Genomic DNA, 18,308 nt, shown 5'->3' on the forward strand with positions numbered 1-18,308 from the left:
AATCGCGCGGGCGAGGCGCGCGTTAGTCGTGAGTGGCGGCGTGCGTGTACTCGTGCAAAATATTCAGATCCGGCAGTTTACGGGTGTTTTTTTCCAGAATTCATATCAGATCTTGGCAGTCAGGGCACATGGCGCCATGCAACTGGCTGAACAAGATAGGTGCATGTGTCGTCTGCCAACCCCCCATGCAGTGCGGCGCCCTCCGACCCATAGAAAAGTCAGCTCTCAATCGCGAAGTGAACGAGCAAGCTTTCTTTCAAACTGAGCTCGAATGCAACACACGCCGCCTAAGCCGAGTGAGTTGGAGACGCAATAATGACGCAAGCGAATGTTTCAATGCGCGGTGGCCAATGTTTACGCAAAACATTGGAATGTTTTGCAACATTTTGTTCGCAATAACATAAAGCGTAACCCGCTGCAAGTTCGCAGTTTTGGCGACGCAAAACCAGCGCCCATTCGCCGGCCTGCCGCCAACTTTGAATAAGCTACATTAGCTGCATTAGTTGTACATGATACGGCTGCGCGTTTCAGCCTCAAGTCGTCCGCGCGGCAAACCTGATTATACTGGCATGCGACTGGGCCTTTGGCAGCGGGGGTCATAGCCACGCGTGACAAAACCAAATAATTCGTCTAAGACGACACCATGCAGTCATACTGACACGCACATGGCTTCCTGTGTGTAGGCGGCCTTGTACTATCGAGCGCAGTGCATTAAGGTGTCAGTTGTCCCGCGTGTTATGAAATATGCCAGTGATTATCTTGGCCGGAACTGCCGGATTTTGTACGCGGTAGCCTGCAATGAACGTCTCCTAAGGCTGCTGTAGAAACTTTGTTATGGCAGAATTTCGAGTTACCAAACACCAGTGAATATCCTAATCCCAATCTGAATGTGTGGCGTTTAACGTGATTAAGCCCGCAGCACCTGTGGTATTTCTACCCCTAGCAGCCACCGCCTGACGGTCAAAAGCGCCCCGTCCGAGGAAAATTCGCATCACCAGGGATAATTTTCAGTGTTAGTAAGAGATCTTTAAGTTGGCATCGGTCACGTGACTGGTGGTCACGAGCTTATAATCTCCGCAATGATAGCTGAATAGATTCAACCATTCGCTTAATCTTAGACGTAAGGATGAATCATAAGGCACATGACAGTGCACAGAAGCGATGTTTTTGCGATTCCTGTACCTCGCTTTTTTACTAGCGCTTAGGAAGCACATTTATTTTAGTTACAAAATCTGAATATATAAGCATCGAGTATTGTCGTTTGGCCGAGGCTAGCCTGCCTATCAGCAATGCTTAAAGAAACGTATCCCAAGGGGCATGACAAGTGTTGAAAGGATTTGTTTGCAACAGCTGTCTGTTGTCAACCGTGTAGTAACAGCAATCAATAGCCCCCTGGCCTATTTCTTTTCATTCTAGTCCTTGCAAAAAATGCACCCGTACAAATGAACACTTGAGAACGTTCAGTATGGACCATGCACAAATATTGATTCGAACGGGGACTCCGGGAGCTCAACCACCATCATTAACTTACATTTACAAAGAGGATCAGGCCCTACGCAAAACGGAATTTTATTTTTTCGAATCGGAATTCACCGAGGCACATTGCACATCGCCCAAAGCGGGCTTTCAATCTTTACAAGGTTAGTTGATATTTCCGGCGATCTCCGGGCGATAAAAAAGGTGTCCAGCAAATAAGAGGTTTAGCAGTTGCATTTGATGTTACGTTTGCAAATCGATCTTTTGTGTCGAGGGTTTTCGTATCTGTATCTGTGTAGTGGGGCACGTGGAACTTGATAGCGGGACACGTTCCAACTAAATTGACGGCCGTAAATCATTCGCTAGCGTTCAGACGATCCCAAATATACCACACCTCCATATGTTCCGCCCAAAGAAACCGAGTGTAAACAGTTGCGTACAATCTGTAGAAGTTACACTTAAGTCTGTGATTACCCGTAGGGTCTCTTGCACAAAACAGATCGCCTCACTCTACTGAATCGGAACTTGACTAGCTGACCAGCCAGTGGGTCCACGTGCCCCTCTGATGTGCAGCATTAGGGTTCGCTACCCGGCTCGGGCGCCCCCGGAGCGAACGGGCCGAGCGCTGGAAGAACCGAGACCCTGCATGAGCAATATGTCGATGAGAAAGGGGCTCGGGATACCGGAGTGCGTTTGCGCCTGTACCGCGACTTCTTTGCAACAATGTATGAGTATGACGGTTGCGGCGCTTTCCTGCGCAAAACGTTCTTCGGTTTTGTAACCCGTCCGGTGGCGGATTGAACAAAACGGCCCCCGCGCACGCCTCAGCTGCCAACTTAAAGCTGACCCAGGGTGAAACGCTGGCTCGCATTAGGATAAGATCCACTACCCTTCAGATGTTGGCCTTGGCACTTAGTTGTGGTCCCGATTATAGATCTACCTGACAGGGAACTGCGTCCGCTGGAACTCAAAGGGCATGTCAGGTGGTATGATTGGGATTCTTGGGGTGGAGTCGTTCGCTCCGGGCCCTATTTGTCGTAATGGTCGCAATCGCAGAGTTTTGGGATTCAGGTTTCGTGGAACATATAGGCGCGCCTTGCTTTAACGCTAGGTTGTGTAACACCAGTCATGGTGGTTTCAGGCCGCTGAAAAACTCCAATGACAAAGCTCACAGCCTCGCTCCGGGTCAGGGTCAGTGCCCGACCTGTTTGGTCCTGGTTCTCTCTGCGCTGCGTGTCCAGAATCTGCAGTTTTTATCAGCAGCGAAGTTTTTGGTGCCAGGGTAACCTGTTCCCTGAGCGAGGTTTGGTCTTGGTGCGGTTCTTCCAAGTCTGGAAAATCTGCCCAAGACGCCGTCGACACATTCTATGTTTTCGCAGCAGAGACGATTGATTTGGTTGTCAAGGCGCTTTGGAAGAGCTGACTGGCGAACTGCCCTGCTGTTTTGTCGCCGTTTAGTTGCACGCACGTTGCTGGTGGGATGTCTGCTAATGCTCTGCTCATCGCTTACTTTTAGTCACGCTGGAATTACGCTTAGGAACTTCTTGGACCCATCACTCAACTTGCGTTGATGAGTTCTACAGGTCGTTACATTCTGGTTTTCAAACCATCCATCTCCCTGCAGCTGACAGAGCTCCAAGGGACAAGTACGTGACAGCCGATATCCTTCGCTGCTCCGAAAACTTTCAACGACGCGAAGGCCGGCCGTCGCCAATGCTAACCGTTTGAAGTAGGTTTGCTTGTGCCGCACCACACGCGATGGTCCGGTTTGGACCGCCGTGTTACACAAGCCTTTCTCTTCAAACGGCAGAGCTCCCCATTTTCCCTGGTTTCCCACAAGATATACGATAGCGGATGGCTCCAGAGATTTGTACCTAGATCCTTGCACACGAATGTAGCCTGTGCGACGTTGCGTATGGGTTCCGCGGCGGCATTCGGGCCGTCAGTGGGCCCGCCCCTCCTCTTCACCTGCTGCGGCCAGGGCCCGACTCGGCTCTTACGGCGTCGGCTACAGCGTCGGGCCGCTGAGCCGCCGGTCGTGAAGGAGCGAGCAGGGCTCGACGCTGATGGCGACGCGATGGCGACCGGAACGGCGCCTCCCTTCCATCTGAACCCCCGCACCGGGTCCTCTGCAGGCCCGACCCTGACCTGGACTCCCACACTGGTCCGCCGGCGGCCTGACCCACGCTGGTGCTCTGCAGGTCTGACCCTGACCTGGAGTCCCACACTGGTCCGCCGCTGACCCGGCCCTGACCCACACCGGCCTCCTGGCGTCCCGACCCTGACCCACACTGGTCCCCTGGCTGTCCGGTCCTGACCTACGCTGTACCCCAGGAGGCCCAGTCATGACCTGGACTCCCTTCTGGGTGTTGGGTGGACCTCACCTTATTTCCTGCACCAGCTCTGTGGAGGTCTGGTCCTGACCTGAGTCCCGCACAGGCCACTTGGAAATAGTGGTGTGTGTAGGAGAGGGCGACTGAACTGAGACCTGGTGACGGAGGTTTTGCGTGCGTAAGGCGCCAACATCTCTGATAGTAATCATGGCTGCTGTCTAGCAGGCGCCGTATTGGTTATCATCCGGTGGTGGCGTCTGGGAGGAGAAGGGGGGGGGGGGGGGGTGACATGGGCAAGCTGCCCACATCTCTTGAGGTGAGGACAAAACTTTCTTTTTTGTCCTCTCATGAGCCCAATGACAGCTCTCGTATGTGTGAAAGAAATTTGCTTGTTGTGTTACCAAAATAAATGCAGAGACCCTATCTCGGGTCTGGAGAGGGTTCATCTTAGGATCAGGAAGGACCCATTTCAGGACGGGAAATCGTCTGTTAAGTGAGGAGAATCCGTGGTGGACGAGGTGAATCCGAGGATCCGAACGCAAGAAATAAAGACTGAACCTATATTAAGACGGCCGGGGCAAAGCCGGAGGAACACACATGGAATACCATAATTATTTTCTATGGAGACATAGACTTGTTATAACAACACAACAGCTAATTCTCCGCTTCCAGTGTCGAGGGAGATTCTTCCGTCGGATGCCCCTGCCGTCCAAGAGCAGAGCATCGTAAGCCCACGCTCTTCGGCTGCCGCCCCCAGTGTTGGTGGCGGACGCCTGCGATTGGCTGGCGGCGGGCCGCCGTCCGGGCGCAGCTTACCGCGCCGCCGCCGTCGCCGGCCCTTATAGGCCGCGCGGCGCCGGTGTCGACCGGAGGCATGGGTCCACCCCGGCTACCGCTGGTGCTGCTCAGTGTCGGGCTGGCCGTCACGACAGGCTTCCCGTTCTCTCGTTCCTCAGGTACAGTGCTGGCCGCCGCTGCTCCCTCGATGCTCAGGTACTGTGCTGGCCACCGCTGCTCCCTCGCTGTTCGAGTACGGTGCTGGTCACCACTTCTCCCCCGCTGCTCAGGTACAGTGCTGGCCACCGCTGCTCCCCGCTGTTCTGGTATGGCTTTCCCACCCTGAGCGCGGGCTGCTCGCAGGACAAGAGCGCTCGCCGCACGCTCCACGGGTGCAGAGTGGTCAGGGGTGCTGCTGGCCGCCGTGCCAGACCTCCCGGCCCCATTGTCCAGCGGACAGCTGTCGGGCCGGCGCTCTTCTGTCCGTTCGTTCCATTTGTGTTCGTTCCACTCGCTCCTTGCGAACTGATGGTAGGTGGATGGATGGATGGATGGAAGGATGAATGATGGCAGTTTCATCTTCGCTGCTCACACCTGAAAATTTTGCTTGTGTTTCTGTTTGTGACCTATCGGTAGGACACAGCGAACAGAAAATGTCTCTATGCCTGTGTGTTGCTTAAGGGAATGCCTTTAAAACTTTAAATGCTCTTTCAATGGTTGCATTCTGAGCTGTAATTGCTAAATTTTAATTTGAATGCTGCAATTAATCGGGATCGGCACACCCATATATATATTATATATATATATATATATATATATATATATATATATATATATATATATATATATATGTTATGAAGGTATGTCGTGGTGCATTATGTAATAGTGACTATAAACAAGTAAAATAGTATACTTTCGTGCACAGCTATTCTGCTCAAAGTGATTCGGTCTGCTTTTAAATGAAAACCTTCAGCTAGGAGGCCTGCATTCTGCTAAAAAAAGCGGCAGCATGGCTGCGAGCAACAGCTAATTAGGCGAGTTTGCCTAAAAGAATACCGAAAGATTGCAACCATCTTCGTAAGCAGCAAATCCCATTGAGCCGCAGCCAACATTGGAGAAGTATCCGAACAGACCGCAACTGTAAAATCGCCAACGGATGCACATGTTTAAACAAATAAGCCACTGCGGTATGTTTGTGTCCATCTTTCTTATTTTGGACTTCATTGCCCTCTTGGTATCATTCTATAGGCGATTGGCCCTCGTGACAATGCGTTCAGGCACATTGTTTGAGGTCAACAAAGTTCAAGTCAGATCTCCCTGATATCTTCCAGTAAGTCGTAAATCGACAATGATCTTCGCTATCTCCATAGCATAGCAATGACATTTAAATGAAATGCTACTTAAGTCTTCATGTAATCTGAAAACGGTGTCTACCACACATGAAATGTCGGAGGTGCGTTTATGTGTGACTTGATGGATCAAGTTACCATAGACCCATTCTGTTTCATTGTGTATGCCAGAAGCATGTCATTTTGTAAGTCATCTGGAATCTGGAGGCCTGTCTGCATGCGGATCTAAGACGCAAGTTTATGAATGGCTTAGCTTTTGAGGTTATCAGTCAGTATCAGAGGTTACAGTTTTTCTCAGCTGCCGGTGGTGTCCTATTTCATACATATATACCTGTGTGTCTATTTTCTGAAAGTGTCATCTAAAGTAAATGACCTTCAGTTTTCACCTGCCGACGTGTTATGACACGTCAAATCACACCAAACCTAGTGCCGATATTCTACATAACAGTCAAGTTTCAATGGCCATGAAATGTGCGACACAATATATTGATCTATGAAGAGATTTTACTCATCTCTGGTATCCAACTGAACTAAGCTAAGGTCAAATTTCCAGAGAAAGGCTTAGATTGACTGTACTAGTCACTTTACCGATTACTCGAAGGTTCTCGAACGGAGCTTTATGAGACGAACAATCAGGGCAATCTATCGCAATTTGACTCGGAAAGAACCATTCATTGCTTCTGGAGACAAGTAGGGGCAAAACGGCCCCCAGGGAGCCCGCAAACGGCTGAATACCTTCACTCGAAGCCGGGTTAACAGCTGTTATTGGATGTCAGTGCTTGTGCATGATGTAGGGGCTCTCCAAACTTTCATTTCATTCTCTCTAGCTGTCTCATCGCTTGTACTCTCCACGTATGCGTGCGGCTGTATGACGCTTTCTACGTTCTGTCACCCCCCACACCTCGCAACTCCCCGTACCCCCAAGGCAACTGGTCCGTGTCCTACCTGTGTGAATACCGCCGCAAGGGAGGGAGGTCAGCGGCGCCGCCTCGCTCACCTGCCGCCTGTAGCCGTGACCTGAGCCGGATCCCGACCAACAAAGACGCCGGTGCGCTGCTCACGATTTACGGCCCTCCCCTCTGTGCAGCCGGCCTCAGCCGTGGCGCCGTCGTCGCCGCGCCGCTGGGCCCGCCACGCCCGTGGCAGCGGCCTGAGCTGCCCGAGCTGCCCGAGCTGCCCGAGCTGCCCCGCCAGGCGCGCCAGCCATGGGCGCAGCTGCCCTCGCTTTTCCACCACCTCCAGATCGGGTTCACCACAGCCCACAAACGCAAGGTAATTGGCGGGCAGGTGTGCGCCTGTGCTGTCCAAAACAACACCAGGAAGGCCGTCTGGCTGGGTCACGGAAGATACCCGACGTTTGGGGTGCGCTTTGACAATGACCTGGCGCATGCCTCCATGAGCGGGTGCTGCAAGTACACGAACAGACAGGCGTAGATACCTTTCACTTCCTGCGCTTGATTGTCCCGTTCACTCAGAGTAGCTTATTTAAAACGTTATCAGACTAAGCGGAAATGCCAATAGCCTTCCAGAGCACTAGGCTGATGTACGCAGCAGCGTCGGTACAGGATGAAACCCGCTGGAAATCAGTCGGCAGTATACCGGGTCGCCTTGTGGGCTACTTGGACATGATCCTGGAGCCGTGTATCCTATGTGGCTACTCAAACAGGGGAGGTACAAGTAACACCGACTAAAGTTGCGACTCTGCCAATCTTAATACCGATTTTGTGCATGAAACATGCCCCCTGTGTTGATTTCTCAGTGTGCTGTAGCTGGGTGTTGAAAGAGAAAGGCATTGTTAGCGTTGAAGGGCATCTTTCACTTGCTCTGCATTGTCGAGGAGAGTTTTCCGGACGTCTGCACTGCTTGAGATGCAGTGCAGTGCGTTTCGAGGAGTATTGTCAGAAGCTTTATTGCGCTCTTACCGGCTTAAGGCTCAAAAGATGACTGCTCTTGAACCATTTTCAGACTTTTACGCATCAGGTGAGGAGTCATCATTGAATTTCATATCTTGCCTCCACTCATGCCCACGTACCGTGTGAACAATTGCTCCGCAATACAGTAAATCAAACTATCTCATTATCCACCTTGTGCCAAGTCGTCAAACGTGCTATAACATGCTTTGGACCAAGTACTTAAGCTCTGGAAGGACCGGCGTTTTAAATGATATTTCACGTTCAATAAAAATGTCCGGAAACCAGCAGACCTTGGATGTGTGAGAAGTAGCAATGAACGGTTTCTTCCTGTTTCAGCAAAAGCATCAGAACCTAGGATCTTCGGTAAGCTCCACTGTCTCCTGGCTGCCATTCGTGATGATCTTAACAACGTCATGCGTTGGGTGCTCCGAGGTCGGGGGATCTGGACCACTGCCTCCTCGTACCGCGCCCAAAGCAGACCGCGGTTAGCAGGAGTTGGGGAGCGAGCAGAACTGTGATCGTTCCACAGGCATGCTACGGGGCAGAGAGGATGACAACAGCGTTGAGAGAATCTTTGGTCGCTTTTGCGGGCATACTGGACTGGTATGCCGGATATTGATGCCATTCCTGGTCGCTTTTGCTCCTGCTGACGCACAGAAGGGCTTAAGTCATTGGTGTACGCCTGGTGATAACGTATCTACGCATGCGATTGCGTCGTCCAGAGCCTATTACTGGCCCCATATATAGTCAGTGCGATAGACTCCAGCATAAATAGCAAGTCGATGAGTCACTTGTTTATTCACATGCGTGCTCATCCAGCCGTCGAACGTGCATGCGGCATTAGATGAAAGAGCCCCGGCCATCACAAATGGGCGTCGACGGGGGGGGGGGGGGGGGGGGGAGTGTAGGCGCGCTTGTCGCTCAGGCAAAAGTATATCAGCTCGCGAGTGTCAATTCATAAAGACATTTTCCAAATTGAAGTCTTGTCACGAGCTCTGCACTGTTGTGTTAGTGTGCTAATGTCTACAGGTGCTTGCTAATTGATATGCTGTCCCGTCATTTCACGCCGCTTCCGGGGTCGCCTCTGCAGCGGGTGAGTGTAGCCAGCGTGACAATTAAAGCGCAGATCGTCTCATTGCCTGGAGATCCTCCAATGCTATCCCGATAAGCAGAAGGATGCGGATGAGGACAGGAATATAGGATATGATGCAACACTAGTTCATTGCCGATCGCCCGGTGGCGGTCTCTTGGGGCAGATCGCGCGCACAGCGAACAGCGTCCGCGGTGTAGCCGGGCGTGAGGCGCGCAAAACAGCCTCTGCTTGGCATATGCTCTGAGCACGATTTCTGGTCACGTAAATCACTCTCCACATTTTGCGTTCAGATAAATACCAGATGATTTTCATTTGTTGCTCATTGGTGCTGTGCTTCTTGTACAAAACACAGATACGAGTTATGGGCAAACACTGACACGTCACATGTGTGGCAAGCTGAGTAACATGTACATAGTACAAGCAGTTTTAAAATGAACGTTTTTAATCAAAAATGAGAACGCATCGAAAGAAAACCTGGAATCAGGATGTAGTTTGTTTTTCAGTTTAAGAGCGGCTACAGCCCCCACCACCACCATAACTTTGAGAAACAAGTGGGACAAAGCTGGGGAAAATCCCATTTTTCTGTGTTTTGTGGCTAACTTTGACATTTCTTCCATTTAGCTCCAAATTTACTTTGGTAATTAAAACCCTGTCTGCAGTTGATTTCAAATTCGCCCATGAATTTGACCGTTCACTATTTTGTGTCATATTGCTTCTTAACGGTGCGCAAATATGTGGATCCTAATGCTAAGTACACAGGAAGTCGCCCACAGACCTCTGCACACAAATCTTTGTACCGTAAATCATCGTTTCCAGATCTTTGCATGCAAATATTCGCGTACGCAAACTATGAGCTTGTGTTTTTCCGTCTTCTCGGAACGGGCTATTTGAAACAAATGTTTAGGTATTCAGCTATGACGTGTGCAACGGAAAATGATCAATCTTTGCTTGCTCGCATGCGTGACAGATGTGTTTGGTAAGTGACCGTGACACCACGCAGGTAAAAACAGTTGGAACAATGAGAGAAACGCCGTAGTGGAAGTTCCATCGCATCACAGTACGTTGCACGATAATTAGATCTGACATAGGATTGTCGAGAGGATACCGTGCAGACATGACAAAGTGTTGTGTAACATCGTGTCATGTAGGCACAAGTAGCATGCATACGCTATCTTTTTTGACCGAACATTGTTTTCAAACATGGTTCTGTGCTTTCTGCTCACTGTTTGATGTGGATAAAAAATCACCGTTTGTATGCAAGCCAAGGACAGTGTCAGTTAAAATAAGGTATACCAACAAAACAACAGAAATGAATGATTTTGTTTTCTGTGTGTATATAAAACTATTTCATGTTATAATACCATTTGTTACATACAGTAAAAATTCTGCATAGTCTTATGTTCAAGGGCTAAAATCCGGCGAGCTAATTTTTGGTTAAGAAGTATGTGGAACGTCAAGCATCGTATCCTGCGTTTATCAAAGAGAAAGTTTCACGTTTGAAGGTATTGAAGAAAGCATCACCTATGATGAAGCAAGCTCACTTATATCTATTGGTATATTTTTAAAGCAAAAAGCACTGCTCTAGACAGCACAATTCTCTCCTTAGTTAGCATGCTGCTCAATGTACCGTGGTTTCATTACGCCATCGTATGGTGCACAACATTGATTGAGAGCCAAGTGACGGCCATTTATGTCTGGAAATCGCGCTCACGAACGCTAGTTGTGAACGCCTCGACAATTCAACGTTTCTTGCCCTTGATCACTGCATGGCTTATGGAATGGCAGCATTTGAATGACGTTGCTATGCCGTCATGACTGCCAAGGTGACTGTAATACTCTCCCGATGTGCCTTTCGCCATTTTTGCGGGTGTGTAGCTCAGAAACTAGAGAGCCTTAGGTATTAAGAAGGGAAAAATTGTGAACAGGACCGAAAGGTTTTCAAGGCGGCTTTGTAGTTTGAAACCCCATACAAATTTGAATCGCGCTTTTTTAACGGGCTGTTTGATTTCCTGGGGCTATTGTTATGGAGGTTTGTCCATTCAACACTCAACGGATGAGGCTCCAAGTTTTATAAATTATTGTGAGAAACCTGGGCAAGTAGCTGAAGATTAATTAGATTCGTAACGTGTTTTGCATATTTACATCTTAAGAATAATCATAACTCTTGACCTAAGTGTCGCTTCACAAACAACGCACTTAAAGTAGGTGTCAACGTGGATGTGCCGCTGATGTGAAAGCCAGTGAGCGCCGAGCATTGCCACTCGACATCAGATCACAGACATCAGTCATCGTGGGATCCCCACTTTGTCACCCGTGGGCTTAACGTCCGTATGCCAAAATTCGTATGACTATATCTGATCCGTTTTAATACAGCCTCAAAACATGACATATCCACACAGACACCCAAACGCGCGCAGGTCGCTCGTCTCACACGTTCTCAGTGTGGGAGTACGATCATAAAGCCTCCAGGTAGCGTTTTCCGAGCATCAGACGGCCTCATTAATGTATATCCAACGCAAGTTTTGGCAACGAGCCAAGTTGCGGACTGCACGGATCGTTCTTGGACTTGTAGCTTGTCATGGATGTTGAATCAAGTCGGCACACCTGAAAGTGCCACTTCTTTTGAAAGCATACATTTATAACGCCTTAAAGTAATTTCGTATCAGCAATCCATTCAGGCAGCGCGTATGGCGGATTGTTAGAGTGGGTAGCTGTGTTTCGGTCCCGAATAAGCCCCGCCCAGACCGAGTTGCCAGCGTTTGTGATCTGTATCTCCGGTTCACATGTCTTTCCGTGACAGCATGACCTGCGGGTGAGTCATGGACAACGCCTGCCCAGTCGCTGACTCTTAAAGCCATCCCGTAAACGTTCGACATGAAAATTAACGACAACGTTGGGAAGAGCGTGGTCCCCATTGCATCGAAGAGTGATGCTTGCGTTCATAAGTGCATATAGCTATGGCTGTAGAAATCCATAGCTATAGTGCCAGTGCCAAGTAGTCGTTAGATTTGTAAGTGCTTGCCAAATATATGTCTAGAATATTTGCGCGTTAATTCAAGGGAGATTAGTGATAAGAATAGTCCAAGTCCCGAACGATGCCTCTGTGATGCAGATGGCTCCACCAAGGCAATGAGAGGCAGACATGTGCGTCGATCCCAGAAATGGACCGCGGGATCCGTATCGTAATCAATGCATCCCGGAATGTTGATGCTTACTGGAATCCTAGATCCAGGTTTTTCCGAAGAATCCCCACAATCCGCATTCCTTATCGGAACAGTGTCATGAAATGAAACGGCAGCATGCCATCTAGAGCGCAAGTTTATCAAGAGCTCCTATTGGATCAAATTTCCTCTTTTTTGAAGATCCACGCACATATCTGATAAAAAACGCATCTGCCACTGGCCGAGTTCAGTACCAGACTCCAATCACGCGACCCGCGCCTGGGGTCGCGTCCCTGCACCGCACGTCCCTGTGACGGCAGTGACCCCGCCCTCCGGTGTTTGCAGAACTGCCGAGAGGTAAGGAAGCGGGAGGGAGCGGCCGGCGGCCCAGCAGCGCGGCCTCTGCTTCCGGTGCGAGTCCTCTCCCGTTGTCGCAGAGCGCCAGCGGCGCCGTTGGTCCACCTAGCCAGTGTTCAGACCGTAGAGCGGCATGAACCCCGCAGGGTCGCGCCCACGGAGGTCACGCCTCTCGCGACGACTTGAAATTTCCCTGAGGAGGTGTTCAGTGCTGGTGGTGTGTGAACACCGCATGGTTCGTGAGTGTGTCCCTGCGCCTTGTAGTGCATGGCGTGAGTAGTGTGCACGAACAGCCGCCACGTCTCGCCGTATTCGTCACAATGCCACATCGTACTCCTTTCATCGTACCTTCGACATTGACCCGGTCTATCTCGTATAATTGCCGCCCTATCAATGGTGCTATGACTATAAATCTTACATTTCTGGACTGATCCTGTTATATGTGTGTCCAACGGGACTCCATGGTCTCTCAGTCGACTCGGTTTGCCGCCTCGTGTCATACCTTACCATACCTTGTGATTCTGCCGCGGGGTCTCCCCACCGTGCTGTGGCGCACCCCTGGCGCGGCGCCACGGACCGGCTCTGGCCGCTGTAGCTGGCGCCGCTCCGGCGGTCTGCGCGCCTCCGCGCCGCCCGAGGCTGTGACGCCGCGCCCGCCTGCCGCAGGATGCCCGCATACGGCGCCAGCACTACGAGCAGCAACAGAGTCGGCCACGCGCGGCTGGGCAGCGGCAGCTGCCACCGCACGCAGGTGGGCGCCCCTGTCGCCGAGGCGCCAGCCGCCTGAGGCTGCTGCAGTGAGGCAACGGTGCACCGAAGCAACCCACATCTGTCCTGCAGTGGCATCGTGGGGGGCCGGCGGTTAAAAAATTATCGAGCTGGTTGTTTTCCCCGTGGTGCTTTATGAGATTCCTGCCTTGATTTGCACCTTGGACTCTACTATGTTGCCATTAACAGACTCAGCTAAACGCAATAGCACGCCATTTTTTATTGCTAAATAACCGGTAACACTGCTGGGGCCGCACCTATTGTATAAGCGTAGGGGTAACACTAATAAAATGCATCGCCTCTTGGAGGATAGCAGACCACACTTCGTGCAGGTCCTTTTTACGTGCGGGACGCTCCAAAGGGTTGGGAGCATTGCATTTAATCTCACAAGTGCATCTCATCAATAGAGCATGCCTGCGCGCCACGAGGTAGTACAGTCTTTTGCTGGCGCTCCGAAGACATGCGCATGACAGCTGCCAGGTGATTAACCATTTCGTGTCATTCCTAAACGCGCGATTCGACTGCGAGCATATTTCCGACAGCTGTTAAATCAGAAACAGCTGAAAAGTTATAGCGGGAAGGCCGCGAGCAGCGCGCTTCACCCAACAGCCGGGCAGTGTCGGCGATATCGCCGCGATCGTCCACCGTCCAGCCGCCTGACATGACTGAGGTGGCCGCCGCAGTGAACGTCTGGGTGTCGGCGGTCGGCCGACCGGGCCAGGCGCAGCTGTGGCAGTGTCGGCAGGCGGTACTCGATCAGCAGCCGGCGTCGGATGACCGGCCGCCGGGCGTCATCAGCCGGCAGGACAACGCGGGTGAGGCGCCGCAGAGCTGTGATAGTGGGCTTTATGCAAACCTATGATTAGGACCTCCCTAAGGAGGTGAAGCGCGCTGGGTGAGGACTGTAGCCGTGGCAGCTGGCGCCTCTGGAGCCGCGTTGTGTGCCAGTCTGCTGCTGTGCAGACCCGCTTCTGGCGCCTTCGGAGCCGTCCTGGGTGCTGGAGACCCGCTGCTGGTGCCTCTGGAATCCCCCTGTATACTTGAGACCCGCTACCGGCGCCTCCGGAACCGCCCTGTGTGCTGAAGACTTGCTGCTTGCGCCTCTGGAACCCCCCTGTGTGCTGGAGACTTGCTCTGGCGCTTCTGAACTGCGTTGTGTGCTGCAGACTCGCTGCTGCCTCCTCTGGAACCCCTCTTAGAGCAGGAGATGGAGCTGGATGGCGAGCAGCGGCCGCCCAGCCTTGACGACAGATGAGCCACGGCCGCGGCAGGCCTGCCACCTGGCGGAGACGTCTGGAGCCAACGTCCCCGTCCGGCGGTGGGCTCGGCACCGAGAGTGGTGGTGGTGGCGGGGGCGCCGTACCCGACTGACGCAGCTCCGTCTCTGTGGCTGTAGCGCTCGAGACGCATTGAGTTCGAATTTGTAAGCGTAGGAAGGGAAAGCGCCCGGAGGCAGCTAGGATTGAGTTTTGTCAAGTGATAACCATCCAAATGGGGATTGTGTCGCTTCCATTTATGCTACAGTGTTTAATGTCTTGTTATCTACCACTGCAGTGTGGGGCAATCCAGCAATGTCTTATCCAGATAAATATTAGCCATTGTTCCAGCTAGTGTGGCGCAAGAGCCAGCCCAACATAACTCACGAGAAAGTGAAAGCGATACAGACGTTCCATGTTCGTTACAGAAAGTTCCACTTAAGCATGAAACAGCCCTAAAGTTAAACGACATCGGACCTCAAACTACGTACGCGGGTTCATCGCAAGCAAAAAACGCCCAGCACCACTTCGAGACGCTTGGTAGTGGAGTGTGCCAGCCGTATATTCGGATGAAATTAAGGGGAACACGCTTTTAAATATATTTATGTGTTACGCCAGCAACACAACGTAACAAATTTGTAGAGAAGACGCAACATTACCTCACCAACCAGTCAGCATTAGCTCTTGGGGCTGATTATTATTGCCTCTTTAAAAAGTGCACTTAGTTACCGAGCAGCGTAGTGAGATTTCTTTGCGCTGCAAACCAAACCCTCCATTTCGATTTCGAAATAATTCGAGTCCATGATGTTGTGCCCTCATTATTGTAACCCTCACGGTGGCTCCCCGTTTCAGAGCAACGCCTTGATTCATTTAGCCTACTATCATTAAACAAAATCTTGCCAATCTCCGTAGCACCCTCAGCATGCGTTGAAGCGTGTGAAATAAACAAAATTGACAAGCCCGGAAAAGGTCACTTCGCCGCCACGTTCTCCACCTTCGATGTGAGATGGAACAAACGAAATCTTGCAAGAACATCCAGACAATTGCATTTGGCACTCGATTAAGCAGTAAATGGCCTCGTAATAACGACATCGAAATCGGTATCTGAAGGTGGTATATTCCTGTATTCCTGATGTACCGAATGAATTAGTATATCCTAAACAAGTAAACATGATTTGATAGATAAAACACGCTAAACGGCCGCATTCCAATCATTTTTGACAGCCGAGAACCGTCCAATTTCAAGCTTCTGATTCAGCTTATCAATACCAAGCTTACCTGATCAATACAGCTAAGATGATAGCCGAGAACAGTTCGCTGTGAAGCTTCTAATTCAGTTTATCAATACTAAGCTTACCTGATCAATACAGCTAAGATGATAGCCGAGAACAGTCCGCTGTGAAGCTTCTAACTCAGCTTATCAATACTAAGCTTACCTGATCAATACAGCTAAGACGCATTACTTACGGGGCATTACCACCCTTTGCGTTGCCAGCTCCCTATCATGCTCACCCGAGAAAATGCACACGACCCAAATGACAGTTATGTTTTTAAAAATTGCAACATTACCGAGTAACATGCGCAACTTTACCACGCAGCTTTCAGAATGCACCGGCGTCCAACAAGTAGGAGCATTCATACTTTACAAGGAGCAAAGCAGCAGCTCAATAGTTCAAAAATGTTTCGGTTAGCATTCACTGAAGTAATGTTAAGCCTCCGAGCACCCACGCGGGCAATTCCTTTCACTGCAGCTCGTATGTACACAGACATTAGCCGCTGGCGAGCGACGTTGAAACGAGCTCGCTTGTATTGTGCATCAATACGTATGGGCCGTTCGATGCTCTGCGCCGCGAGTTCTCGGGAAGTGACTTTCGGCGGAACGTGCGCAATTTCCTCCTCCTCCCCTGCAGTCTAAATCTCCAGCTTGTGTGGACAAGCATAGTGTTGCCCAGGGGCGTAGTCAAGGGAGGACAGAGCCTTATCCAATCTAATGCGCTTAAACATGCATGTGAATAAGTTTCGCAATTCAAAAACAAAGTACAGATAAATATAAACAGATTCCAAATGTTCATTGTTGCTATACACCACGCCACAAATTTCACACGCCTTTTTTTTTACAAAACTTGGCATCCATCGCCACCACGAATCGGAGTCGAGCCACGTTGAGCCACCGAAAACGCGTTGCTGCTGATCTGTGACGTCATCCCACTGTGGCTGGCTGGGGGATGACACCACAGATCGACACAAGGAGGGGGGGGGGGGCTGCTCTGGGCTCGTTCGAGAGTGAGGGCTTGACGCGCGGACCGAGGGCCGGCTTTTGCCCGGGCGGCGGCGCGCTATGCCGGTGTGGCTGCGTGTGATAATGACACGTAACGCCTGACCATGTAACGATCAAATACACGAGCAGACCGAACTCGACGGCCTGTGCGCGAGTGTGACCAGCGCGAGAGCGCCCGGCCGGCCCGCCGGGGTAGAGCGTGCCGGCGGCGGCGGCTGGCAGCCAGGTCAACCCTCGCACGCGCTGGGAGTACCGCCCCGCACCTGCCCGACACATCGGCCAACACGGACGCCGCTGACGTGCAGTGTACGCGTGAACCCTCACCCTGACTCGCCATCTTCCACAACACGGTCTGATGAGCAGGGGGGGGGGGGGAGGGGATCGATGCGACGCTCTGCCATTTCCAAACTAAAAGAGATACATTTTAGCGGAAGAGGAGGGGCGAATTAGCCTCAGCGCGATAAGATTATCTTTCCATGTTGCAACATCAATAACTAGCCCAATTATGCCAGGTCAGAGGTCATATGTTCCCCAAAATCGAGCTTTGTCGGCTTTACATGTTCACATGTACGAGACAATGCCTCAAGGCGGCATGAGACCTGGCGAGGTGTGTTCCTCGTCCAATTCTGAGTACAATGGTGTATAGCTGTGTGATTTCAACATATGCTTATGATGTATGGCTCCGTTAAAGAATGTTCCATATCTGTATGGGATCTTAACTGAAATAGCCGTCTTAAAGGATCACTCATTGCAGTTCACAGCCCTGCTCATCTTGAGACCTAAATCACTCTAGTTTCTGGGCTATACGCCCACGAAGACGTGCAGACTATTTCAAGGTCACCCAGCACTAATTACATCATAATAACGCCATTCAAATCTTGTCATTGCATTGGCAGTGTGGCGATCGTGGTCAAGCAAAATCTAATCGTAAATGCGTTCGTATCTGACGTGCGTGAGCACGATTTCCAAAACAGCCAACCATTGGCCCTCAATGTTATGCAAGGTACGACGACGTAACCAAAGAATGACGCAGTGAGAAGCACATTTACTAAGTAGAGAATTTGTCTAAGGCGACCCCATCCATTTGGTACACCAATGGCTACAAGTGAACTTCTTCATCATATCTGATGTTCGCTTCAATTTCTTCAAATATGGAACAAGCTCTTAAACGCAACAGTGCCGGCCCACCGTGGGCGTTCCCCGGAATCGTCGCCTGTCGCCCACCGCACGCGCCGCACTGTTTTAAGCCGCTCATCAGCGGGGGGGGGGGGGGGGGGGGGGGTCCGGTAGTGATTTAGGTTCTTAACATCGCTTCAGCCGCTGTGGTCATTTCACGCCACACACATATTTTGATAAGCTTGATATCAAACACGCGCTGAGTCCTCAGACACCATTTTCGAATGCATACCAGGGGCACTAGCTGGCATTGGTCATTTTCGAGATCGCTCAGACACTGCGCACTAGCCCAGCGCTAAAACGACGGCCATGAAAGGCAGCTTGTACTCGCAGCGGCCGTGAGCGGTCACAAAGCAGGTGAAAAAACGGAC

General features: G+C 51.0%; 1 protein-coding gene across 1 annotated transcript in view; it reads left to right on the forward strand.

Moving 5' to 3' along the window:
- Window positions 1–3,518, forward strand: part of LOC119092291 (teneurin-m-like) — a gene marked incomplete at its 5' end in the record, with an annotated part of 49,715 nt that extends 46,197 nt beyond the window's left edge. The window contains 1 exon segment of the mRNA XM_037215262.1: window positions 3,458–3,518. Coding sequence (XP_037071157.1) covers window positions 3,458–3,518 — 61 coding nt within the window.
- Between the last annotated feature and the right edge of the window lie 14,790 nt (window positions 3,519–18,308).

The sequence above is a fragment of the Pollicipes pollicipes genome, unplaced genomic scaffold (genome assembly GCF_011947565.3).
Source record: "Pollicipes pollicipes isolate AB1234 unplaced genomic scaffold, Ppol_2.1 Scaffold_3447;HRSCAF=4054_pilon_pilon_pilon, whole genome shotgun sequence".
Classification (NCBI taxonomy): Eukaryota; Metazoa; Arthropoda; class Thecostraca; order Pollicipedomorpha; family Pollicipedidae; genus Pollicipes; species Pollicipes pollicipes.